At 32.1% G+C, this 27626-nt stretch overlaps 2 protein-coding genes across 2 annotated transcripts in view; one reads left to right on the forward strand and one right to left on the reverse strand.

The window, feature by feature from the left end:
* Nucleotides 1-25585, reverse strand: part of rdx (BTB/POZ and MATH domain-containing protein rdx) — a 264099-nt gene extending 238514 nt beyond the window's left edge. The window contains exon 1 of the mRNA XM_072535183.1: nucleotides 25367-25585. The gene's annotated coding sequence lies outside the window, so the exon portion shown is untranslated. The remainder of the gene's footprint in view (nucleotides 1-25366) is intronic.
* A 126-nt stretch (nucleotides 25586-25711) lies between these two features.
* Ltn1 (E3 ubiquitin-protein ligase listerin) overlaps nucleotides 25712-27626 on the forward strand; it is a 93833-nt gene continuing 91918 nt past the window's right edge. Inside the window, exons 1-2 of the mRNA XM_072535185.1 lie at nucleotides 25712-25942; nucleotides 26000-26188. Coding sequence (XP_072391286.1) covers nucleotides 25895-25942; nucleotides 26000-26188 — 237 coding nt within the window. The 5' untranslated portion in view covers nucleotides 25712-25894. The remainder of the gene's footprint in view (nucleotides 25943-25999; nucleotides 26189-27626) is intronic.

A 27626-nucleotide genomic window follows, 5' to 3' on the forward strand; every position in this document is an offset into this window, starting at 1 on the left:
CCTTCCACCCATCCTTGTATGACCACCGCATCCAATCGTATTTCTCGTTTCTTAGTATGTGACCAAAGTAGCTCATTTTTCTTTTCTTTATAGTGTTGAGTATTTCTTTTTTCATTCTTCGTAGCGTTTCCGCATTTGTTATGCGTTGTGTCCAAGATATTTTCCACATTCTTCGATAACACCACATTTCAAAGTTAATGAGTTTTTCTCTGTCGCCTCTGTAATTGTCCGCCTCAACTCCATACAACAGGACAGAGAACACTTAGCATCTCAATACTCTAGTTCTAGTTCTAATTATAATCTGATTAAAATATTTTGTTCCCTTTTCTCTGTTTGGCTATTTTATATATTATCCTATCTTCACCCTGGCTGGTATCAAGTTGATCGTATAGATTTGTATACGCTTCTGCTTTAGCTTTTGCTACTGCTACTTTCGCTTCCTCTTTGGTAACCGTATAGTTTTCAAGATCTGTGTCCGATCTATTTTATTGCCACTGTTTATATAGTTTTCTCTTCTCCTTTATTTCTTTCCCGTTTTTCTCATCTTTTAAGATCCACCATATGACCCCCTTCGATATTTTGGTTGCGTTTTTACTTCTATGTCCAGCACGAGCAGGTTATGTTGTTGGCTCACAGTCTTACTTAACTATTATTTTGCAGTCATTCAATTTACGTGTGTCTTCCTTTCTTCTCATGAAAAAATCTATTTGGGAGTGATTTTCTCCACTTTTGTATGGGAAAAGTTGACTTTCATTCTTTTGACAATATATGTTAATCATCGCCATATCTAATGCTGTTGCTAATTCCAGTATATCACTTTCGACTTCATTTCTAGTCCTCAATGTACTGCCTCATATTCTGTGGCGGTGATAGTCTACGTGGAAAGAAATTCTAAGTGGTGGCGACTATTAGAGCCGATGTTGCTTAATGCTTGCAACGAGTGGTTTGTTCTTCTAACATGATTCGTACTACCGGCAATTAGATGGGGTCACCGGTACGACGTAGAAATAATTTCCATGTAATATTTAATAAATATTTTTATAAAGTTGCGAAACTACAACACCTGTAAGACTTCCAAGATTCCATGACCCTATCCTGATTTTTTTAAAACTGTAACGGTGGGCTTCCTAAAATAGTCCTCACCTGGAAATCCGAATCTCACTTGGAAATTCGGCACAGGTTCAGCTGGATGGCTTGAGATGCAATCAGTTTAGTATAATTTGTATTGCATTGAAGGTCTTTTTATTAATATACCCTGAAAAGATTTTCGGACATTTCATGACTGAATCCAGTTTCTATCAGCATCATGTCTTGCACGATCTGGCCAACACACCATCAATGCAACCAAAGTACAGTATTCTCCCATATCCGCTTAGTTTATACTGTCAACCTCTAAGTACCTCAATATGATATCGGTATAACCAGCACAGTGTGGACATAGATATTACGACGATCTGCATGACGGTGTATAATCAGAATGATCCATCACAAAAGGGTTATAATATCTTCTGATGTTTGTTATCTACGAAACTCGTATACAAACTCGTATATTGAGTCTTTCGTTTACATATTTTTGCGATTTTTAACTGATGATCATAAGTGTGGCAATATAAGCCATAATTTTCACTCTATTTGAATCTTTAATTTATGACAATGTTCTAACTCCTATTTATTGCTTATTGTATATACTTCAATGATATAAACGAATGACCCTGTACGTTTAATTTATCGCTTATTACATTTGACATACAGACGAAAAAGGAGGTCGATTAATTTTCCTAAAACAATCGTAACTCTTTATTGAGGAAGTCCAATGTCGAAAAAAGGTGGGCAGATATTTAATGTCATATTACGTACCGCTTACTCTCAAATAATAGACTTCGTTGTTATGTTATATAAAAACAATTACAATTCAAGGTAATCCGGACTATTTGAATTTTGTGAAAAGACATAAGCCAGAAACAAACTATCCGATATACCGCAATATTTTGAAGGTCTAGGTAGGTGGTATTATATGAAAATGTTTCCGAAATTTTTGATAAAAGCCATTTAACATATATATAAAAAAACTTGTCAAAATAACTTAAATGTATATATGGAATTAACATAAATAAAAAAATCCAATAAAAAACTTAACGAGAACAAGACAATGGTAAAAAATAAATACATCAAGAATAAAACAAAAGAATGAAGGATGAAAGCAAACCTGCTTAAATCTAGAAATATATTTAGATGGAAGAAGTTATGAATCAATGTAGCAATTGGAAATAGAATAGAATAGAAATATGCTTTGTTGTCACTGAAAATTGTACAATTTTATGGACAAAGCTTACAAAAAGTCAGAAAATAACAATAAAAATTAAAATTTACTTAAATTACATAAATCGTTAATTACACAAATTAAAAGATGATAAAATAAACAAGCCATTATAATATTTAAATAAATTGAAATTTGCATACTAAAATTATATATATATATATATATATATATATATATATATATATATATAATACTTTAGTTACTTGTACATAAAGATACTGTAATTTCTTAGTTATTCGTTAAACAACTCTTCTACTAATAATATGATCCTTCAGACCTAATCTAATATAGATTTCGGTAAATAAACGACAAAGGTTGAATTTCTGGTAGATTAGACATGACTAGGTCTTGCTGGAAAAACGTGTAGGTGTTTACGAATTAAGCACACAGTTTCTAAAATATATAAAAAGGAAAGCGTTAAATTTGAAGCAGTTTCTGTAATGTGTTGTTCTGAGGCAAAACAGATATCGTATTGCTCTTTTTTGTAATTTAAAAATCAGATTGGGCAGCTGTACTAGAATCCCAAAAAGGAAGACCATATCGAAGATGAGACTCGAACAAGGAAAAATATGTTATTTTGGAAGATGCTAAATTGATTTCTTTCGAAACAAATCTTATTGCATAGCAGGCAATGGCTAGTTTCTTACATATAATAGATCGATATGAAGGGACCATTTAAGGGAGAATATGGACAAGCTATCATTATCGAACGAAAGAAAGGCGGGTCCCTTACCGAGAGAGATGCTCTGAGAGACCCCGGCAAAAGAGTTGCCATCCATGGTCGAGAAGACGGAGCCTTTTTTGTGTTTATCGATTCATCAGCAGACTCGCTAGCGAGGAGAGACCTACGCCCAAGATGGTTCTATACTACTGTCTCTTAATAATTGTATTTGTACGACTAGAACTACTATAAAAACTAAAAACTTAGCAGCCAGTAAAAAAAACCAACTCGAGCAGAATCAGCAACCACAGGAAGATTATCATATTATCATAGGCCATGAAAAAAATATTGTTATAATAAAATAATAAGAATACTAATTGAGCTAAGCAAGGCAAAAATTTTGTATCCATCATTGTTGATTTATAGAATGCTTTCTAGAGAACAAGCAGAAAAGTTAGTCCTACTAATTATAGTAGACATATATTGTTTTGTGTTTAAATAGTTTCCTAAATAACTTCTTCTTTAAGTTCCATCTTCTAACGAAGGTTGGAAATCATCATAGCTGTGCGGAAGCTGTTGACTGCCGTTCTAAATAGTTCAGTACTACTGCATTCAGACCATTTCCTCAAGTTCTTAAGCCATGACTTCGTTTTCTCACATTTCGCTTTCCTTGAATTTCGCCTTGCATAATAAGCTGCAATAATGAGTATCTTTGCCTGTTTATATATATGTATATATATATATATATATATATATATATATATATATATATATATATATATATATATATATATATATATATATAAGCGGGGATCCTACAGCTTTTGCCGCTTTCCGCATTTCGATCGCCATCTTTTTCTATCTCTCCAGGTGTCTTCATCAATGGCTCTGTCTTTCATGGTTTCCATAACACCTTGTATCCAAGACTTCTCTGGTCTTCCTCGTTTCCTTCTATTACTTGGATTGTATTCCATAGCTCTTTTTGGCCATCTGTTGTCGTCCATCCTCTGTACGTGTCCATACCATATTAACTGTCTAGTTTCTATTCTTTCAGAAGTTGTATGTACTCTATCTGTTTTTCTTTTAATTTCAGAATTAGGTATACGTTCTACTCTTGATATACGGCAAGCTCTTCTCAGGTAGTCCATTTCAACCGTGTCAACTTTTTTCTTTCCTTTTACTGTCATTTGCCAACATTCTGCTCCATATGTAAGAATGGGCTCTACAATTACTTTGTAGATAGTCATTTTAGTTCTCATAGTAGCTTTGTTGGACCAAAGTATCCAATTCAGAATTTGAACACTCTTCCTGCCTTGTTGCACTCTATAGTCTATATCTCGTTCCGTTGTTCCTTTACCGCAGATAATACTTCCCAAATATTTGTATTCGTAGCACCTTTTCATTTGTCTAATTTCCAAATCCGGGTCTTCGTCTTCACTGCCTATTCGCATATATTCTGTTTTAGACATATTCATACTCATCCCCCATTTTTCGTATTCATCTTTGAGCTTTCTAAGCATATAATCTGCATCTTCTTCACAGCTTGCAATTAGTACTTGATCATCTGCAAAGAACAGCGTTGTCAGATAATGGTTGTTAAGCTTCAACCCCATTCCCGCACATTTTTGTCTCCACTGTGTGCCTGTTTATAACATGGCCTAAGTACTCAAGTTTTCTTCTTTTGATAGTCAGTATTATTTCAGCTTCATTTCCTAGTCTTCTAGTAACTTCCGCGTTTGACATTATTTGAGTCCATGATATTCGTAGGATTCTTCTGTAACACCAAAATTCAGAGGCGGCCAACTTATTCAGATGAACTTGTTTTATTGTCCATGCTTCCAAGCTATAAAGAAGAGTAGTGAATACGTAACACCGAAGCAATCTTAGGCGTAGTACTAACGTTGTATTCCGACAACAAAGACATTTTTTTAAGTTTAACGAATGACGCACGTGCTATTTCAATACAAGTCTTAAGTTTGGTCTACGTTTGATGCTATCTATGTTCCTAATTATTTGTAGACATCCACACTCTCAATTACAGTATCCTCAACAATCAATTGGATGTTTGCATCTGTTGATTTAGTCATGATCATGCATTTAGTTTTTTTCAAATTCATCCATAGTGCGTATTCATGACAGCATTCATTAAGTCTTTGCATTACGTTCTGTAAATCATTGTTGTTATCGGTAATTATTACTGGATCGTCTGCATTGATAGATATACCTTCTATTGAATCTGAGAGCGCTTATTTTAAATATCGCCTCACTGTAGACATTGAAGAGTAGTGGCGACAGCACGCAACCCTGACAGACTCCTATCTCTATTTTGATATCTCGGGTATTCTGGTTGTCAACTCTTACCTTGGCAGTTTGATTCCAATATAGATTAAATATAATTTTCATATTACGACTGTCAATAGTAAAATATTTTTGCTTTTTAATATATCTACAAGCTACAAGTTGAATCTTATCAAATGCCTTTTCAAAATCTACAAAACATAAGTACATGTCCTGATTCATATCCATGCATCTTTGGGCCAGCACATTCAAGCCGAACAAAGCATCTCTTGTGCTCATACCATTTCTAAAGCCAATTTGTTCGTCACTAATTTTATATTGAAGAGTTTTAACAATTCTGCTGTGTATTATTTTCAAAAATGTTTTAAGTGTGTGACTCATTAAAGCTATTGCTCTATTTAACCACAAAACAAAAAATATTTAACAGATTTAGCTATCGCAAATACCAGTAATAAACTCAAATAGAATAAGTGGAATTAGCACTTTTCTAATTTCATCCTATCTAATCGAAGATTTCGAAATGTAAACCAGCAAAAACGTCCATCTTAAACTTAAATCAACTCAACTCAAATCTTAAGTCTTAAGAAGAAGTCTGAGAGTCGAAATATGGATGGTTAAATACTTGTATTTAAAATGTAATTCTTCAGTATCGTTCACCATATTGGCCATAGTTCATAGTTCCATCGACATTCACGGAACTAAACGTTTTTATCCAAGGTAGACCACTGGATTTGAGAGAATTCCCATTAATTTTTCTAGTATTTCTGTTAGTCTGTTAGTTAGTTCTGTTAGGATATATATTCTGTTAGTTTCGGGAAACAATTTTAAAGCTGAGAGGTACGATTTTTTTAATTGTACAAGTGGTCGATGTTTTGCAATTACAGCGAAGTGTTATGACCTGAAGTGTGGAATAAATATGAATAATGGAATAATGAATACTTTAGACGGCATTTTTAGTGAGAATAATTATGATCCTTAGCTCTAAGCTATAAGTTTCGTAAATTTTAAATACAAACGGCAGATAATAGAAGATCTACTCGAACTGCATTGGCAATGTGTTCTAAAACACATTATTTGATAATATAAACAATTATTTTATACTATTTTAATTTCAGTTTTCTCTATTAGGTTTCTACTTTATAAGATCTAGTGTAGTTGATTATATTTCCATCTGTTCCTATTTTTTATGTATTGCCTTTTCCTCCTCTGCAGATAAATAATTATGTATTCTGAAATATTTATAAACTTTTCTTTGTGAGGTTTCTACTTTACAAAATGTAGCTTAATTTATCATATTTCACACTTTTCCTTTTTTTTGTTTAGTATCTTTCCCGTCTTTGTATATAAATAACCTTTTCTCATATTTTTATAAAATATTCTTATATTTTCAATAAAATCTACCAATTTTGCTCTCAAGAACAAACTATAATAACAAAACTACATAAAAATGCCTATTTACCCAAACTTTCCATTTCTATAAAATTGAAAAGTTCGAAAGTAAAACTAAAATTAACTGATTAAGATAAAAGCCCCAGTTTTAACGCGATTTCGAAACTTTTTTTTACTATTCAATGAGCTAGTTCGAATAAAGTTAGAAAGTTTCTAAGTTATTTGCTGTAAGTACCCACGATTGTTACTTGAACTAAAAGAAACCTTACATTCACTCGAACCTACATTTTGATAATAGTCTAAGGAACTATAACCAGTGGCGGAACTTTAAAAATATAAGATAACAAAATTGAATGTTGTAATTTGACCGCAGGAATAAACAAAATAAAACCTATTATTTTTGTAAATTTTATTTTTGAAGGGAATTCTTAGGTAACGTGGCTAAGAAAAGAAACCCAAGTTTTTCTACAAAACAACATTTTATTTTTTAATCCAGTCACCTGCTTGTTTGACATAAAAGTTTCATTGATATTAAAGATGACCATTGACCGATGCCTTGGTTGGTAGATCAATGAATCAAAGTTTTCAAAATACATATTTACGTCAACAAATACAAATCAATAAAAAACCTAACAATTTTTAACGTTTGATAAAATTCATGAATCTGTGGATTTATTCCGACTAATTCTGCGAAACATGCCAAGATTACTATATTCTGTAGCAATTGCTACAAGAGATGATGCCTACCGAAGCAGAGGTCGTCCACCAACACGTTGGACTGACGATCTAAAACGTTGTCATAGGAATTGGATGCAAGAGGCACAAGATCGAAATAGATGGAAAATTATGAGGGAGATCTATGTCCAGCAGTGGATAAGCGAAGATTGAATGATGATGTAGCAATTGCAGATAGAGACCGACCGATTAATCGGCTTCGGCATCGGCTTCGGCCACCTTCGGCCAAAATTCGGCTTCGGCCACCTTCGGCCAAAATTCGGCTTCGGCCAAAATAAAGCCGAAGGTGGAATAATAAAATGCTCTTGGAATAATAAAATGCTCTGTCAGTATACTATACGATAGAAATGAAATAATCTCTAAACAATATGCTTCGGCGAGTCTTTGATAATTTGAATAGTATTTACACCCAATTTTATACCCTTAACTAAAACGTTTCTGATTCTGATAATTCTGAAATTCTGATAATAATAATTTTATTGTATTTGTTAAAACTCATGATTCCTGGTGTTTTGACTAGATACCTAAATGGCAAAACATCGACCATCGACTATGAATGTTTCGACTTTAATGTTTTTTATTGTTATTTATTTTTATTATCGCTTCTATTACCGCTTCTATTCGTTTGACTTTTTTATCTCATAATTTCATATTTTTGTTTATCACATATCAGGTAATAAAAATATAATGCACATTATTTAAATTATTAACATATAATAGGAATAGGGATATTTTTAGTCACCTTCGGCCGAAGGTATCCTACAGACCGAACTTCGGCATCGGCTTTGGCCAAAAAAATCACATTCGGTCGGTCTCTAATTGCAGACAACTGTTGTTTTACGTTTTATTATTGAACATCAATTTTCATGAAGTAATCGCTAATTCCATAAATATGCTCATTTGTTTTGGCAAATAACCGACCAAACTCAGAAATTATACTTTTTGTAGCAACCACAAGCTACAAAACCAGACTACTCCCTTCAGAATTCTTGAAAATTATGGACAAAAACGTAATAAAAAGACTTACATAGATCTTCAATAATAATCTAATTTGGAAAAAGTCACAACAATGGCTGAAATCTACCTTCATAACAATAACTAAAAATCTAACCCGTAAAAATGTGAAACCTATCAAATAATAGGGCACACTTTTGTTCTGGGTTCGAGAAATCGGCCTGAAGGTGGACGAACCAAAAACTTGGTCACCGGCATAAGGCTTTAAAAGGCAAGGGGAAACCACTACATTAAAGATCCATGTGGATATCCCTAGTACAATCATCATAGTGATAGAAACTAACAACGACGTTACTGCTTATGGTTCTCGGAAGCCAACATCCGACGTGGGAGGAAAATACAGCACCTCTCAGGTCGTTAATCTCAGCGAATTCCTTCTCAGATGCGCATCAGTGAAGCCAGATGGCCCAACTCAGGTTGTTTTTCGACAGATGAAGCACAGTATATTATTCAGGTAGCGAGGACAACAAACACAGACACAGCGTTGCAGTAATAGTTAATAAAAAATGTAAGGGCGTAGTGGAAGGCTTTTTCCTATCTCAGAAAGAAAAATGATATTTAAGTAAAATCTCACAACAAACTGAATTTGATCAAGTGTATGCTCTTACGGCGAATGCAGACGAAGACGAAGCGGAAGCATTTTACAGGGATATCTAACAGGCACTGAAAATGGCGAAAACTAGGGAAATCACGATAGTCCTAGGTGTAGGAAACGATAGTCTGGAAATCAGAATGCAAAAGGGTCTCTTGCAATTTTGCAAAGAGCAGAATTCAATGATTATTATCAATACATTTTTTAAACCACCAGACAGACAGACGCCTATATAAATGACGATAGCCCCGCAGATACACCGGAGAAAGTAGTTGGGAATCCAGACGAGATACTCAATATGATGGAACAATAGAGACAACGTAGAAACACATATAACAATAAATACAGGGAGACTAACCACGAGATCAGAAAGATGATAAAGTAGACAGAAGAAAAATAATTTGAAGAGAAATGCAAAGAGATCGAGGATCTTCAAAAAAGATACGCTCTTAGTAAAGTAAAAAGATACGATCTTTTTAATCTACACAAGAAAGTGTACGATCGGCTACCTACCATAGCAACCTCGGCAGTATTTGTAACCTACTCAATGAGGTTCCTTCTTTTTTTATATAAACTTGTAATTAGATATCGATTTTCTGTCCATCTGTATTCTCAACATCTGAGGAAGTTTCTTCAATCGTATTCAGAAGTGCTCAAATTACTCCCTAAATTGATGCGACAGTTTTATTATTTTTCCTGTGATATCTTTGTATAAGAAGCAAGCATCGATAAGACAAGTTACTAAGAATAATGCTATTACTAATTTTATATACAACTTTCGTAGAGCTGAGCCATAACTTGTCAATTTATCGAATAAATATATTAAAGCTTTTCCAATATTGTAGTCCGTAACAGAGTTGGGTTTCATCCATGATTCTGTTATTCTTACTATTTCTTTTATCTCATTCGCATGCTCTGTGACAAAAATGAGTTCACCTCTATTCAAATCAAAAAGATTTCGCACTATTCTAATCCTGACTACGCAACTTGAGTGAATGCTAAGAGCAGTTAAAGTTAGACTAACCATTATGATATCCAATCTCCGATATGAGTTGCACCAGAAGAAGGAAAATATATATTACAGGCATATTTCTTTATGAACTAATATGGCTTCTTAGAATTAATCTTCACATCCAGTGAGTGTCCAACATCCGCCCCATCCCAACTATTTTCTGAAATATATAACTTAAATTAATACATTTTTGGGTAACTTAACTAAGGTACCTGTAGAAAATGTATGACGTATGCCATTTTGTCAAATTATTGTAAATGAGATCGTATGGCAAGTAATATATCATTGGAAAAGTCTTGTGTTACTCATTATGTTCCTAGATTGTCGTGCGATATATTTCAAAATTTCTATCGTTTAATTCTCATAATATGCTTTTACGAAAAACACTCGAACAGATCAATTAATTTTTCTAATTTCTCACATTCTAGTACAGTTAAAATTTTTTTAAGTAACTTTCAAAATTTTTACGTTATGGACCTTTTTTCTAAATGAATTTTAACCAAATAAAAGGCAGATATCGAGCACAGTTTCTATTAAATCTTGCCCAAGTACTTTCGCTCCTACAGCATCTTCAGGGGCATTTCGTCACAATTAGACTATCCAACAATATTGTGAATGTCATAAACATTAACCGATACATTTACACAACAAGAGATAAAGGACAACAGTTTAAAATTATTTTATAAATTCGAAGAAGCTACATATTGGGTGACATCAGGAGAGAGAATCTATTATTATTCATATATTATCCATATTGTTGGATAGCCTAATTTTGTCGAAATGTCCCTGAAGATGCTCTAGGAGCGAAAATACTTGGCAAGGTTTAATAATAATTGTGCTCGATATCTGCCTTTTATTTGATTAAAATTAATTTATTCGAGCATTCAACCTGATATCACTTTTTTCCTAAATGACTATATATGGCATGTGATACTTAAAAACTTTTGTGTTAGTCAGTATTCTACTAGGTTTTTATAAGATTACTAGTGATTTTGCCAGTCGCATGCGACGGCGGTTCCAATAAATTGCCATCTACAATAAACTTCTTGTATTGTAAACCAAATAAATATAAAAGTATGATCTGGTGCACTTCTGCCGTATATATATATATATATATATATATATATATATATATATATATATATATATATATATATATGGCACGTTATTTGCATTGTATGTACTATGTGGTCGCCTACATCTCTAGAAGATAGGCACATTTAGAAGATGTACTATACGTCTCACGTCATTTGATTTGATAAGTCATTTGCTAAGATTCGGCTAGTTGTTTATTTTACTCAGTAAAAGGCCTTCTTTAGGTCAATAAACCAAAGTTACCTTATACTGTGTCTGTTATCATCATATCCGTTCATTAATAACGAAGATGCATTATCTTGGGAACGATAATCACAGAAAATAACGATTATACTGCAGAAATAAGAGTCAGAATTGAAAAAGCACGTGCCAACTTCGTGAAAATGAAAAAGATTTTATGCAGCAAAGATCTGACATTGGCCCTCAGATTAAGGCTAATTAAATGTTATGTACACAGTGTACTCTACTATGGAGATGAATCATGGACATTAAACCGGAATACAATAAATCGACTTAACGCGTTTGAAATGTGGATATTTAGAAGATTGTTAAGGATTCCATGGGTAGATAGAGTAACGAATACAGAAGTGTTAAGGAGAATAGGAAGAGAGAGGAAAATGGAAAATACAATAAAAGAAAGGAAATTGCAATATCTCGGACATAAGTGATGAGAGGCGAAAGATACAACATATTGATACTCATAATTCAAGGAAAAGTAGAGGGTAGGAGAAACGTAGGAAGAAGACGCGTTTCCTGGTTGAAGAACCTGAGAGAGTGGTTTGGTTGCAGCTCAGATTTTCTTCCTTATAGGAATATATCCGTCGTATCCTCCCCTTTTATTTGCTATGTCGCATGTTGGAATTTGAGCAATATTTATTTTAAGCTCAACCAGAGGCCTTTTTTAAGTCAATAAATCAAAATTGTGTCTTAAAGTAAATATATTTTTATCCATAGTGCTCTATGCTAGGAACGATTTCCGAAGTGGAAATTGAAACGTCAATAAACTTACTTTAACCTTTAATTGTGGCTTATTTCCATTTAAATAATAATTATGTCCTTTTGGTAGTTGCCTTCTTTGTTTCTTCTTACTTAATATATTCGTTATATCCTCCCCTTTCATTTCCTATGTCGCATGCTAAGATTTTATCAGTTGTTTATTTTGTATTCAGACTGAGGCCTTCTTTAAGTCAATAAATCCAAATTTGTCTTTTAATTAAACTATTTTTATCTATAATGCCGTATGATATCTCGAATGTAACTATACGTTCATTAATAATGAAGATACTGTGTAGTGCGCGTTTGCTAGTCGCCTTATTTGTTTATTCTATCTTAAAATATTTGTTATATCACCCTCTTTCATTTAACGCATCACACGCTCCAATTGGACCAATAATAACGGAGATAGGAAATATGATGTAATGCCCTTTTGGCAATGCTGCCATGTGAGTTTTTTCTGTCTTAACATATTCGCTACCCCTCTCCTTTCCAATGGTGTATCATACACCAGGATCCAGGATCTAACTATTCTGCCCCCAAAACAAAACGCTCAAAAGATATTTTGCTTAATAAAAATATTACCTTACAATTACAGTAACCTATATTTTTATCAATTTCGCGAAAAAATTAATTACTGATTAAGTATTAAAATTTTCAAGTAAGAATATTTAAATCATTAGTTTGTAGAATGATTCACAATAAATCAACCGTATTAGGCGAGCGGTTTACTCCTAAAAAGACGCTTAGAAACGGAATATAGTGACCCTTTTTTGCATTTCAACTAATTTACTTACTTTTCTTTGCATATAAATACTAGTAATAAAGTATCGTTTCAAGAACAAAATAATACAATATATTATTTATATTGTTATTATAGTTACTATAGTTCAGATTTCATTCCTAGGTGTCGCTATGAGTTTCAATCTAAACTTACATAAAGCTTTAAATGATTTTGCTTCTTACCTTAAAATTACAGTAACCGATATTATTAATATTAGGTAATTAATATTATTGGTATTATTAAGTAAACGTACGGTTTCAAGAACAAAATATGATTGAAATTTCAGATGTTGGTGTTCAGATTTTTTTCCTAGGTGGCGTAGTTACCCTACCGGACAAATAGTGTAACTTGTTGTCCTAATTTTTATATAGACAGATGTCGCGCCGTTTCAAGATAGCGATCTTTAAATTGATAAATTAACTCAAATTTACTCCCAGTGCAAGAAAAATTCTTGACTTTCCAGGAGCATACTGAGTAAGCATAAAAATAATATAGGGGTGTCCTAATTCAGTACTACAAGCATTTATAAAAAAAGCATTTTTATGGTATAGTAGAAAAAAGAGAGGAAGTCGGACTTTGGACGCGCACTGTATATCATCGACACCAAATACACAAGCTTCTTAATATACTGGGTGTTTCAAAAAGGTATGTCATAAATTAAACCACGCATTTCGGGGACAAAAATAAAGTTACAGCCCTTTGAAGTTACAAAATTAAAAATTGTTTTTTTTTGAATTATCTCCTAAACTACTTAATATTTTGTAATAAAAATGGACACGTTACTTTCTTGTTCTGAAAGCATTTTTTATAAAAAAGAAACAACAAAATCTAAGCGCACAGACAAATTTTAAGGAGGGTGTGCAGCCCTAAATCCCCCCAAACTTTTGAGTACGTTCAAATCAAATGAATTTTGTTGCATCATTAGTTTAACACATTATTTTTAAAATTTTTTTGCCTCTTATCTTTTTTCAAAAAACAGTTTTTATTGAGTTACGGTCCTTTTCATTAACCTTTAAAAAATTACGTGCAACTAAATAAATGGCTTAAATGAATTAACAAGTACAAAAATGTCTATAACCTCTATAAATGATATTACAATAAATGTTCAAAATGACCCCCATTTCCTTCAACACACATTCGGTATCGTTTTAATAAGGAAAACCGAATGCGCTGAAAAATCATATTTTTCTGACGAAATTGATTTGCAGCTTCAATTATTCTAACCCTCAATTGTTGTTCGTCCTCTATTGTTACAGAATACACTTTCTTTTTCATAAACCCTCAAAAGCAAGAGTCCATGGGGTTAAGACCTGGACTTCTGGGTGACCAAGAAATAGGTGCGTTACGACCCCTTCCAATCCACCGACCAGGATACTGCCTGTAAAGGTATTCCCGGACTTCATTACTGTAATGCGGTGGAGCGCCATCTTGTAGAAATCACATATTTTGCCTTATTGCAATATTCACTTCTTCCAAATACTCTTGTAAATCGTTTGCCAAGAACTGCAAATAATTATAACCATTTAAATTGTTGGGAAGAAATACTGGGCCTATTAGATTTTTACCCACAATTCCTGCCCAAACATTAACTTTGAAAGTCCTTTGGTGGTGAGTCGTTTTTTTGGCGTGAGAATTTTCGTCGGCCCAAATGTGCTCGATATAATGGTTTGTTATTCCATTCCTACTGAAGGTAGCCTCGTCGGTAAACAAAATATTTCTAATAAAATTGACATTTCGAGTGTTTTCCATTAACAACCAATCGCAAAATCCAATCCTTTTAGGCTAATCTTCAACCAATAACTCTTGAATCGTTGTTAAGTGATAGGATTTAAGCAGCTGATCCGTCAAACGCCTCCAAACCATTACGTGAGGAACATTTGGTTGAGCAGCTATTACCCTTGTACTTGTTCCAGGGACTTCTTCAATGATTTCTAAAATATTTTCATCCATTAGTGGACGACCACTATTGCCAGCAACTTGCGGTTGGAATGTACCCGTAAACGACGATCAATGGTCAGAAATAATCGTCTATCGGGTGTATTTCGATTGGGGTATTTTACTACATAACGCCTTGCGGCTGCATCACTATTTCCTTGACATTCACCCCGATAGTTTATTGAAATCATAATTTAATCTGATCCAACTTACCCAAAGTTAAATGCATATCTGCCATTTCCTGAAATGTGTAGGCCATTGTAATATCAAAATTTTTAATATTCATCTTATTTACACAATAAATGATAGCTTCAAATTATTGACTATTATTGATGGAACTACTTGTAATTATTGTATCGGTTGAAACTAGTTGTAATTTTATGGCCAACTAGGAAAAAACTAGTTTTTCGAAAAAGTGATAGGAGGCAAAAAAGTTTTAAAAATAATGTGTTAAACGAATGTTGCCACAAAATTCATTTGATTTGAACGTACTTAAAAGTTTGGGGGAATTTAGTGCTGCACACCCCCCTTAAAATTTTTCTGTGCGCTTAGATTTTGTTGTTTCTTTTTGTATGAAAAATGCTTTCAGAACAAGAAATAACGTGTCCATTTTAATTAGAAAATGTCAACTAGTTTAGGGGATAATGCAAAAAAACAATTTTTATTTTGTAACTTCAAAGGGCTGTAACTTTTTTTGTGTACACTTTTGTACTAAGGCAAGTTGGATTCAATCAATTTATTTTTGTCCCCGAAATGGGTGATTTAATTTACGACATGCCTTTTTGAAACACCCTGTATATCGTGAGCAGTGAGCACTAGAAACTTATCACCTACTGACATATTTAGCAAGGGCACAAGCATTTCAAGTATATTTAATTATAACTTAAAATTATTATTTACATTTTAAATAAATTTTAATATATCATTTGTTTATTAATAAACTAAATAAGTAAAAGAAAATAAAATCCACAAGGAAAATAATTCCTGTAGCTGGCTGTATACCACGTATAACAAAAGAGGTTAGTCTTTGTATGTGGGTATATTTTATTTTATAAAAACCCTTAATAGGGCAACATTACAAGCACGAACGTTTTCGGAACAACTGTTCCATCATCAGGTTAAAATACAGGTTACCATGCCTGAGCCACCAAAATATTTGGGTAAAAACCCTTTAAAATGAAAAATGTTACCAAAGATTGTACATGATGTTGATAATATTATATGATGTTTAATATTTTAATTAGATTTTACTTCAGGTAACATACACCCATGCTTAAGTGAGTTCCAGTGTCCGGAGAGTAAACCTCTTCAAACGGACTACGGCTGGCACCAGCCGTAGTCCGTTTGAAGAGGTTTACTCTCCGGACACTGGAACTCACTTAAGCATGGGTGTATGTTACCTGAAGTAAAATCTAATTAAAATATTAAACATCATATAATATTATCAACATCATGTACAATCTTTGGTAACATTTTTCATTTTAAAGGGTTTTTACCCAAATATTTTGGTGGCTCAGGCATGGTAACCTGTATTTTAACCTGATGATGGAACAGTTGTTCCGAAAACGTTCGTGCTTGTAATGTTGCCCTTTTAAGGGTTTTTATAAAATAAAATATACCCACATACAAAGACTAACCTCTTTTTTTTTTTTTTTTTTTAAAGAAAATACTTTTAGGTTAATTTTACTGTGATGAATAGTGCAATTAAAATGATTAAAAATTAACTCTTCCTATTATTTTTGACTTTCTTTTTAATACATCATACTCTTTAAACAATTAAATAATACGTCCACTTGAAGAAAACCTACCTACAAAACATCTACACATTTTTTGAAATACAGAAAAAGTGGTTCTTTTTATATTTTGCTTTTGTTATGTCACGAAAGATTCGTTTATTTCACGCAATGAATTATGAGTAATATAATTATTGAGTAAGTTGTTGTATTATAACAGTTTCTTGCAGCTTTAATAGATATTATACCGTATTACGCGATGGTGATAGGACACTGCAATGTAAAGGGAACTAATGAGGAGAGAGCATTAAACATTTAGCATATACTAAGGAAAAATATAAAATTGATGTTGCGACGATCCAAGATACTTCTTCCTCTTGTACCGGGCCATATACTTTCCTCAGTATTTTTCTCTCGAATGTCCTGAGTTGGGCTTCATCTTTTTTCGTCATTACCCAAGTTTCACATCCATAGGTTACTACGGGTCTAATCAGTGTTCTGTAGATAGTCATTTTGGTTCTTTTGTCTAATAATTTCGATGTCATCAATCTTTTATTAGCATAGTATGTACGATTCCCGCTGGAAATACGTGCATTAATTTCGCTACTTACGGAGTTCTTCTGATTGATTTCTGTGCCGAGATATGTAAAGGCATCCACTCGTTCGATAGTATAGTTGTCTATTGTGATATTATTTTCATTGTCAGTTATTCTTTTGACTGTCATATACTTCGTTTTTGCTTCGTTTATTTTGAGACCTCTTTTTCTTGCTTCAGGATCAATTTGTTTGAACACTTCCATTAGTCGTGGCTTATTCCTACTAATGATGGCTACATCGTCTGCATATGCAGTAATTTGTACTGATTTGGTGTTTATATGGCCGGTTATATTGGTTTTTCTGATGACTGCCTCAAGAACTAGGTTGAATAGCATGGTTGATACCCTGTCTTACTCCCATGTTGATGTTAAACAGGGGAGTCAGTTCTCCATCTACTCTGACTGCGGCTTTTGAACCCTGCAACGTCATTTTTATGAGGCTGATGTATTTCTTAGGTATACCTAGATTACAAAGGTCTTCCAGCATTCTGTCTCTTTTCACACTATCAAAAGCTTGTTTAAAGTCTATATACATATTATATAGGTCTATGTCGTATTCATAAGCTTTTTCTTGTATCGTTCTTAGTATGAATATGTTATCTGTAGTGGCTCTATTTGGTCTGAATCCATTTTAATAATCACCAATTATATTTTCGGAGTATTCTAGTAATCTATTGTAGATTATACCAGAAAGAATTTTGTATACTACATTTAGCAATGTAATTGGCCTATAATTCTGGCATTCCCTCTTATCTCCTTTTTTATATATTGGCTGTATGAGGCCAACTGTCCATTCCTCTGGCATTTGCTCCTTCGTCCATATTAATGTTATTAGGTAATGGATTCTTTCCCAGAGTTCGGATCCTCCATGCTTTAATAATTCTGCCGAAATTCCGTCCGTTCCTGGTGCTTTATTGTTTTTTAGTTTATTTATTATCTGAACTACTTCTTCATAACTCGGATTTTTGATGTGCAGTTCCGCCGTATAATATATTGTCTCGTTCTGCTCATTTTCGTTGTCTGCATTTAGATTTTCTTCGAAATATTGTTTCCATCTCATTATAATTTTTTGCTTCTCTGTTAGTAGTTCTCCGTCCTTGTCTTTGCATATCATTAGTTTTGGTCTAAATGACTGTGTGCTTTCTTTTATGGATTTATAGAATTTTCTGCTATCGCGTCTGTTGTTATGCTTTACGATTTCATGTACTTGTTTTTTCATAGCCTCTCTTTTCTCTCTCTCTCTCTCTCTCTCTCTCTCTCTCTATATATATATATATATATATATATATATATATATATATATATATATATATATATGTATATATATATATATATATATATATATATATAAATATAAATAAACTTTGAGACTCTTTGGGTAAACACAGCTGAAAGAATAGGTTAAGTGTACTCTTGTTCTTTTATTATTCCAATATTTCGTCGATAGTCATCGACATCATCAGGGATGAGCTACAAATAGTTATACATGAACATTTGACAGTCTATTAAGTTACTTACGATTTGAGATTATCGCCGTAAAGAAAGCTGGTCAAAGTTATAAAAATTTTGTAAAAAATTGTATAAGTTTTTTTCACAAAATACATGTATTGTAAATTTACAAAGACTGGCATAAAGACAACGCACAATTATTACTATTGTGTATTAGACAGAAAGTCCTCTCTAGAGAGTTTTACATCTTTTTTTATTTAATTGTTAACCTGAACTTTATGTCATGTAAAGCCGACAATGTGGTTGATTTACAGGTTTGAAAACTCTAACCTCTAAAATCTTCATCTTTCCTTGATGGTCAAAGTAGAATGGAGATTTTAGTGGTCTTTGCCTTCATTGGGTGTCTGCACCTGTATTTGATTAGAATCAAATAGAAAAATTGAAATTGTTAAAGTGATTGAAGATCACTTTAACAAGAGTTTGATAATTAGATCTTGGTTAATTCCAAGACCTAGTTATTATGTAAAGGTTGAGGAGTAGTATAGAATGATGTCGTATTTAAATTTTTTTTTAAAGAAAAGTTGATTATTATAATTGAATGTGCTGTATGATTTTTTACTTAAGAGTCTATTGTTAAACTATGTGATAATATGGTAATGTAATAATCTTATTCTAAAAAGGAATCTGTTGAATTATTGAATTTCATATGCTGTTTGTCTACTGTTAAAAGAAAGGAGTAGATTTCACTGAGGTGGTGGATGTCTGTATATATATTACATATACTCACATGCAAAATGTACATCTTCCGAAAAAGCTTAACTTAGATGTCTTTAAGGCAGTACATGAAAACGCCGGCAGAAACATATAGATTTTTTGAATAGGTCGACTCAACATGAATAGAATGGGTACCTTGGGTAAAACCAGGGATAATAATAGGCGCTTAAAGCGTAGCACTGGCCCTATTACCTTCCTTGTATACCGTAGGCCCAAGAGATAGCAGACTATTTCTAACTAGATTGGTATCATCAGGCATGCGTAAATGTGTACAAACTCAAATTAAAAGGCCATAAAGACGTCTCTAGAAATGTTCCCACCTGCCAAGTGGCAGCGTACAAAGTTGCTATCTACTCTGATGGCTCTGAACAAAATCTATTAATTATCGTTTTTTATCGTAATTTCTTTTTCTTCTCTTTGTTACTCCTCAAATATTTGGGCATTATCTCACACAAATGAAATTTTGACAATTTTTTATTTTGGCACTTTTATCCTGAAGTAGTCACGTGAGTATTTAGTTTTAAAGTTATAGTCCACATTAGTCTATACACGTATAAATATATCTACCTATATTTATACGCCTAAGAAATGACCACTTAATAGTGATTTATTACTCTCTTTATCTCTCTCTCTCTCTCTCTCTCAATACCAAACACAATTTAACTTTGGCAGTTCATATATAAAGATATGGTAGGTACAAACATGAAGATTTAGCAGCATTGAACAAATATGACGATTCATGAACCGATCCCTTGTAATAAGAATAACCTTTCCGAATTCGTAACTTTTAAATAATTATCATTAACAAACTTTATTTCTAGTTATTTTAAATTAAAACTGTTACCATAACTTTAATCAAAATGTCCTAAATGTACCACCCGTTTGGCTAATTATTGAAATGAATGAATGCATTTGAATATTTTTGCTTATTAATAAATAGGCCAAATAAAAAAAATTCAAGGTTGTCATTACTTTTTTAACTACCTCCAACAACTCTGTTATTATTTTTAATTTTTAGACCATAAGATAACATCAAACAAATATATCGGAAATGTATTCAGAATATAATTTTGGTCTGAGGTAAAGAAGAAAATAAAATCAATCAACTTAACCTAACTTAATTAATTAATAAACCTAGTAATTATAATCTTAAGATTAATACATTATAGCATGGAGTAAATTATACGAACGGCCACATCATTGATGACGCTAACGCAGCGCTGCTGACGCGACGACATTAGCGTTCGTATAACAGATACCTAAGGATGCTTTTATACGAGCGCTAATGTCGTCGCGTTGTTGCCGCGGAAAACAGAGCGCATAAGTTCCAAGTTATACCTGACTGTAGTTGCGTCGCGTTGTTAGCGCGGCTCAAAACTTTTACGGAGCGTTTTGGGGACGCATTTGCCGTCCTGACGTACTAGTTGTAAGATGGATACGATTCAGATAGGTTATTTAGGTTTCCTACAAATTTTACAATACGAAGAAACTAATCGGAGAAAAAATAGACGGTGTGGTACACACTAAACACCCTGTGCTGTGTTCTGGTTTGTCGACAGGGCAGTTTCATAGAATGTTTTTAAAACACCGGATGTATAAAGATAAATTCTTTGGTTACTGTCGGATGTCAGTTGCTTCTTTTGATGAACTGCTTGGGGTTGTCTGTGAAAAAATATAGAAGAAGGACACAGTAATAAAGAAATGTAAAATTCTCTTCTAAATAAAATCTGCAATAAAAACTGTTTACAAAAACGGAAGCAATCCTAAGTGATACTTATGTATACATATTACTTTCTATGCATTTTAAAATATTGACTCACTAAAGCAATATTTCAAAATTAAACAGTAAAATAAATATCTTCTATCTTCTACCTGCTCACTATCTTCTGCGTTTGTTGTTATTTAAAATTACTAAAAATAAAGAATTATATTTTATAATACAAAGACAACAATAGGACAGTGCCACAAATCCGCGAGTTAGCGCTACGTATAACTTCATACGCGCTATGTGAAACACGTGAACTGCGCGTTATCAACGCTACCGGCGGCGATAGCAACGCTTGACGTCAGGATAACGCGGACTCGCCGACGGCAATGTCGTTCGTATAATTTACTCAATGGTAGTGTCATTGTCCGGTTGTTGCTAACGCGACGACATTAGCGCTCGTACAACAGAGTCTTTAGGTGATGGTCTCCAATCAACGCCGTACGTTGATTGGATTTGAAAATTCCAGAGGACAAATATCTATGATCGACTATATTCTTTTAAATAGAAAGCTACTTCCTTCCCAAATTTTGAAAGTAAGGGCACTAACATCAGCAGAAATAGGAAACGATCATAAGCTACTGTTGTGTAAAATTCGAATGAAAACACACACACACACACACACACACACACACACACACACACATATATATATATATATATATATATATATATATATATATATATATATATATATATCTGTACCGTAGAGGTAAATGGTAGTATGTCCATCTAGTGAAGTTTTGGGATAATGAGTAAATAAGATGAATTCCAGAAAATTATTGCAATCATTCTAAATCTGAAGACCTATGAAGTTATATATTTATATAATTGTAATATTGTATATTAGTTAAACAATATTGTCTTATATTGTCTTAGCGTGATAATTTTTTTTTTATATATTGGATAATATTGTGACTTAAGGTCTTTTGCCTCAGCATTTGCCAGCAGATAAAGTGTATAAAACATTAAGTGCCTACGTAAGCGCAAATAAAAACACAAAAGTAGCTCATCATTACCATAACATTGCGGTTTTAACTGGGGCAATTATCTGACAAAATAACCAATTCTTCCACATCAGTTTGTGATAGAACTGTCATAGCTCATTTAGTCAATGCCGAGGCAATTTCGTGGCCACCCCTTCCAGCCTCGGATTCGTCCCAGATAAGGCAATAAGATTTATTTTCTGCGGCGTCATATATCATGAAATTTACAGTCCATAATTTAAACTTGCAAAAACTTTAATTATTGGGTAAACAAGGCGTAGGTAAGTATTTTTGTATATCATACATTATAACTTGAATTTTCCTATTTATCGTTTGCTTCATTTTCTATCGATTTTCTGCATCTTGAAGATGTTGTTCATAATTTTGCCGTATTGATATCGTTTCTTGTTCGGAACAGTTTCTTATTTGTAGCATAAAACGATCGCAAGTATCACACGTTCAACCGAAACCGATTAAATTGCTAAATTAAAATCGGTATTGAAAATTTTTTATACGGCCCTAATTTAACCGTTTCATTCTTTGGAATATTCTCTTCCACACACTTTAAGGTATATATTTTTGTACATTTTTTCAGGGCCTAATTCTGGTCCGAGATATTTTTTTGCAGTTTTTGACCGAGAATAATGACTGTCATAGCAAGGAAACGACTGAATGTTTTCTCGTATTCGATTCAAAACTGCTTCAGGTGTTTTGTTAAATGCTTCATGCCTTCCCCTAATATCTTGTGTCACAAAGCCTCCCAGTCACATATTATCGTTTTTAAGAACAGTGCGTACAAATGTTTCGAAAATATTTAGTGTTTAAAAAAAATTGGGCAAGAAATAGCACGCCTGATAAACAAATCCACCAGCTGATGGAGTTACCACGTTTCACCTCATTCTCCAAAGGATATACTACTTTTTCTTATAAGAATATATAGGCCACCAATAATAATTCGTATACCACCTTTTGCCACAAATAAAATTTGAATATGGCAAACTTAGCAAAAGTATTAAGTCCAAATTAAAAAATAAAAAAATGGAGTTACTACCGTTTACCTCTATGATACAGATATATATATATTATATATGATAACAAAACACCAGAATACACCACAAAGATAAAAGTTGAAAATCTGCAGGACAACTCAATAAGGTATTTAGGTATATAAAAAAGAATAGCAGAAAGATGCAGAAACACATATATCATCCAAAACGATGCAGTCAAGGAAAGCTCGGCAAAAATTAAAGTAAACATCTTACATTAGCGAGATACAGGGTGATTATTGAAACAAGTCGAAAACGACAGGGTCATATTATCTTCTTTATTAAAAAAAATTGTAAAAAAACTTTATTGTAACTTTTGATAGGATATATTATGGTAGGGTACAGTGGCGCACAATAATTTGTTTTAGGGGGCTCACTAAGGAAATATAATACCAACTTGTTTATTATATGGGACACCCTATATATTTTGACATTTTTCGTTCACATTTTTAATACTCTTTCACCTGATATGACATATCTATTTTCAGTTGTTGAAGCCACTCTGCAAATAAAATGTTTATAGTTGACGTCATGTTAAAGACACTTAAAAATAAAACACTCACAAATGGTACACAAGGGGTACAATGGACTCCATCCATCGAAATAAATTATTGAAAGCTTTTATTTTATACTTTTGCATAGTTTATTTTAGATGTTGTTTGTGTTTTCTCATCTTTATACATACATATTTTTATTACAAATATTAAGTATAACCTAAAAATTATCAAAAAAAAGAAACACAATTTTTTAATATCAAAATTATTTTCAAATTACTGCAATACAGTAAAATTTTGTGTAAACTTTGTTTTGAGGTACCAACCTCTTCACACTTTTCTGTTACGAGATTTCTGAGTTTTTCTTGATTATGAACCTCAAGACCTAGTTGGAAGTGGGATTTTAGTGTTCTTGATTTGCTGTTGGAAATATCAATTTTGTAATTCCTCATCTTACAGTTGATTTATGTTGAGTATGTCATAAATGAAAATTTCCAGATGACATCACATTCTGCTCAGAACAGAAAAATTAAAGCTCATTTTAGAAACACACTATATTAACAATATTTTTATTAATTTGATTATGTTTAAACTGTTAAAAAACATCAATAGTGTTTAAATAATCCACTAGAATGAGCTCTTTAAAATACAAACTTCATAGGGATAGTTTAAGTAGATCTTTAAAATAAGTTGGCAACTATCATATAACAAAAAGAAATTTGTTAGGCTACTGCTGAAATTAATGTTTTTGGAATTTGAAGTGAACAGCTTCAATATTGTCAGCTGTATATTTGGATGATTGTCCACTTTCAGTTTTTTTAAACAATTCTGTCAATATATCTGAAAAACTGCATAACATTTGAATATTATTTGGATACTTTAGTCAAACACTAGTTCATAATCTTTTTGGGAAACCAGTCATACATTCTGTAACTGAATATTACTACAAGCTATGTACATTTACTTATTTAAGGAACTAGTACTCAATTGATAGTATTTTTCACATTTACAATTGTTTTTTTCTATAAGTTCTATGGATGCAGTATAGACTAAGTGATAGTTTTGAAGACAGAATTATATTTTTTCAATAGTAATAGAAATTAACCTGTAGAGTAACATTGGGATTAGATAAACTGCTACTGTTCTAGTAAAATTACAGATAGGGTTTTGAAGTCACTTCTGCATTTTGTTATATTTATTAATTATCCTAATCCCAGTTATTTATTTTCACTGTGTCAAGAGAAAATAAATCCATTTCAATATTGTTTCCAAAAAATTACAGACTAGCCAGTCTCTAGTAAAGAAGAAACCAGTTTTAAACTAACAAAAACCTAATTGTAGTTTTTATAATAAAAAAACTGTCCTTGTATAAAACCATATTATCTGCTTTATATAAATAAATGTAGGTATTTAAATACTAAAGCCCTTGGCCTGACTTTAATTTCTTTTTATAAAACTAGATCATAATAATCGATAGTTATTTGAATTTCAGTAAAAATAATCCTGATCTGATGTTTATAAATATGACAACCAAACTGTACACAATGAAAAGCAGTTTAGAAGTTCATCAGCATTTCTTTCAAAAGTCGTAACGATATATATGACTACCTTGGTTTGAAAAGGAGAGCTAGAGCTTCGCAATGTATAAATGTAAATCAAATTTGAAGATAACCTTCAAAACACTAGTATACTCACCAAATATTGCATAAGTAGACTGCTCTGGTACAATAAATGGCATATTCAAGCATGTCCTAACAGTCCGTTTCAAAAATATAAATAGATGTCACGTTATCTACACAAAAAAAATCACTTAAAATCAGTTTATTAATATTTAAATAACAATTTTATAAACTGCCACAGAAAAATCTGCTAGAGCCCACTCGCCCAACTTTCAACTACTTTCCAAATATTGACAGCAGATGGTAGCATCTGTCAATATATCTATGCCAATTGTCATTTAACAGCTTTTTCTTTGGTGTGCGGTGTACTTGGTTCTTGGTTGTATAGCGACATACCCATTCACATTGAAAGGCAGGCAACTCTTGTCTAAATGTGTTAAGAAGAAGTAGACTTGTCAAAGTCATAAAGTATGGTTATTTTGCGAAGTTACATAGTTTTGTGGATGCTTTTAACCAGAATATAAATATTGTCTTACTTTCATATTAGAATTTTTTATTCCAAACTTGTGAACAACTTTAACAATCATATGTGATAAGTAAGATCATGGGTGGCAAGCATAAAGTGGCAAATAGAACAAAAAACAATGCGAGGGTAACAAATTTAAATGCCATATTTCCTTAAATATATTTACATTTCCTTTAATTGCAGCCATCTAATAGTGGAAGAAGTGCAGAACTTCTGGGGACATCTATACCACAGTTTGCGGGATTTTCAGGAATAAAAGATACTCCTTTTGGTTTTTCCTGCACTACTGATGAGATAGACACATCCTTGGACCCAAATACTCAAGTGATATTCAAAAAAATTTCAAAAAAAGATTCTACTACAAAGATTAAGGTTAATATGCTGTCATAGAATAGCGGTTTTTGACATAAATTCACTACTCTCCTTCAATTCCTTTCTAGCCATCATATATTTACTCTAAGCAGGTTTAAGAACTACATGAAAAATAACTATCAAAATATGTAAATTAAATGGGAAGTAAAAGATTAAAAGAATATCTGACACAAAAAGATTTGATTCCTAAGGATTGTTAAAATTTAATAAAAGTCATAATGTCATCTGATTAATAACAACATTGAATCATCTGTTTAAATTTTAATAATAATTCCCATTTTAAAATAATTTCATATAAATACAATTATTTTTTTGAACATATTATTTAGCTTATATATAAATTAAATTTACCATCAAATGATATTTATTTTATTATTAATATGTGGTCTGAATTTGACAGCTTTGTCATAATCATAAGTAAACAACTTATGCTTTGTTAATATGTTAACAGGTGGCTTTATGAGCAAATATAATAATTTATTGAATCTATTTAAAATATAAAAAATAAATAATAAAATTTCTTTATTTAATTTTAAATATATTATTTAAATTTTAAAAATACAGAAATTTTCATAATTTCTTATAAATACAATGTTGATTTTTTGCAATTATTACTTCAACTATTGTATTATAAAGTGTGATAAGAGTTATTAAAACATTTTCATATTTTTTATACAGTCACAGCAGAGGAGTTCATTTGTGTACTTAGCGAAGGTGTGGTCGTTAGGTATACAAAATGTCAAAACTGACCATAATTTGTTATTTTGATTTTTGAAATGTTTCATAATTTTTTTTATACTGGAAACAAAAAAGATCTTACTAATGAATGTGATAAAGCATGTAAAAAGCTTTAAAAAACACCAACAAAAACTGCCGCTGAATAGAAATTTGATTGAAAATATTATGAAATTGTAAAGAGAATAGTAAAAACAGCAATTTTTTTTAATTTCATATTTTTTACTTTACAATACCAGTAATAATAGTTACTGGGAACTATTTTAGTCTTTCCCATCTTCTTTCGCTGACAATTTATTATTTTTCATTTTCTCATCCTTTGATTTAGTTTTTTTCATTTAATATATTGAGAAATTCCTATAATATTTCTTTATGAATTATACAGGTCATTATTTAAGTTATTTGTAAAATTCATATAAAATAATCATCCAATCATTTTAAAATAATGATCAATAACTATAGGGGAATAATCATCATCCCAAAAAATAAGTGATGTTTGAAAATAATATTTTCAATCATATTTTTAACCTTTTCACTGTGGGAACCTTAAAAGATGATGCCTGTCCCATGCGCGTTAAATCCACGAATGCGAGTATACTCGTTATTGGACAGTTGACTAGTTGACACTCCGGCGATTATACTCGTCTGGAGCAGCGCACCATACAGGACCAATACACCAGCAGAACAGTTTTATTTTCAATTT

Source organism: Diabrotica undecimpunctata, chromosome 6, assembly GCF_040954645.1.
Source record: "Diabrotica undecimpunctata isolate CICGRU chromosome 6, icDiaUnde3, whole genome shotgun sequence".
Lineage (NCBI taxonomy): Eukaryota > Metazoa > Arthropoda > Insecta > Coleoptera > Chrysomelidae > Diabrotica > Diabrotica undecimpunctata.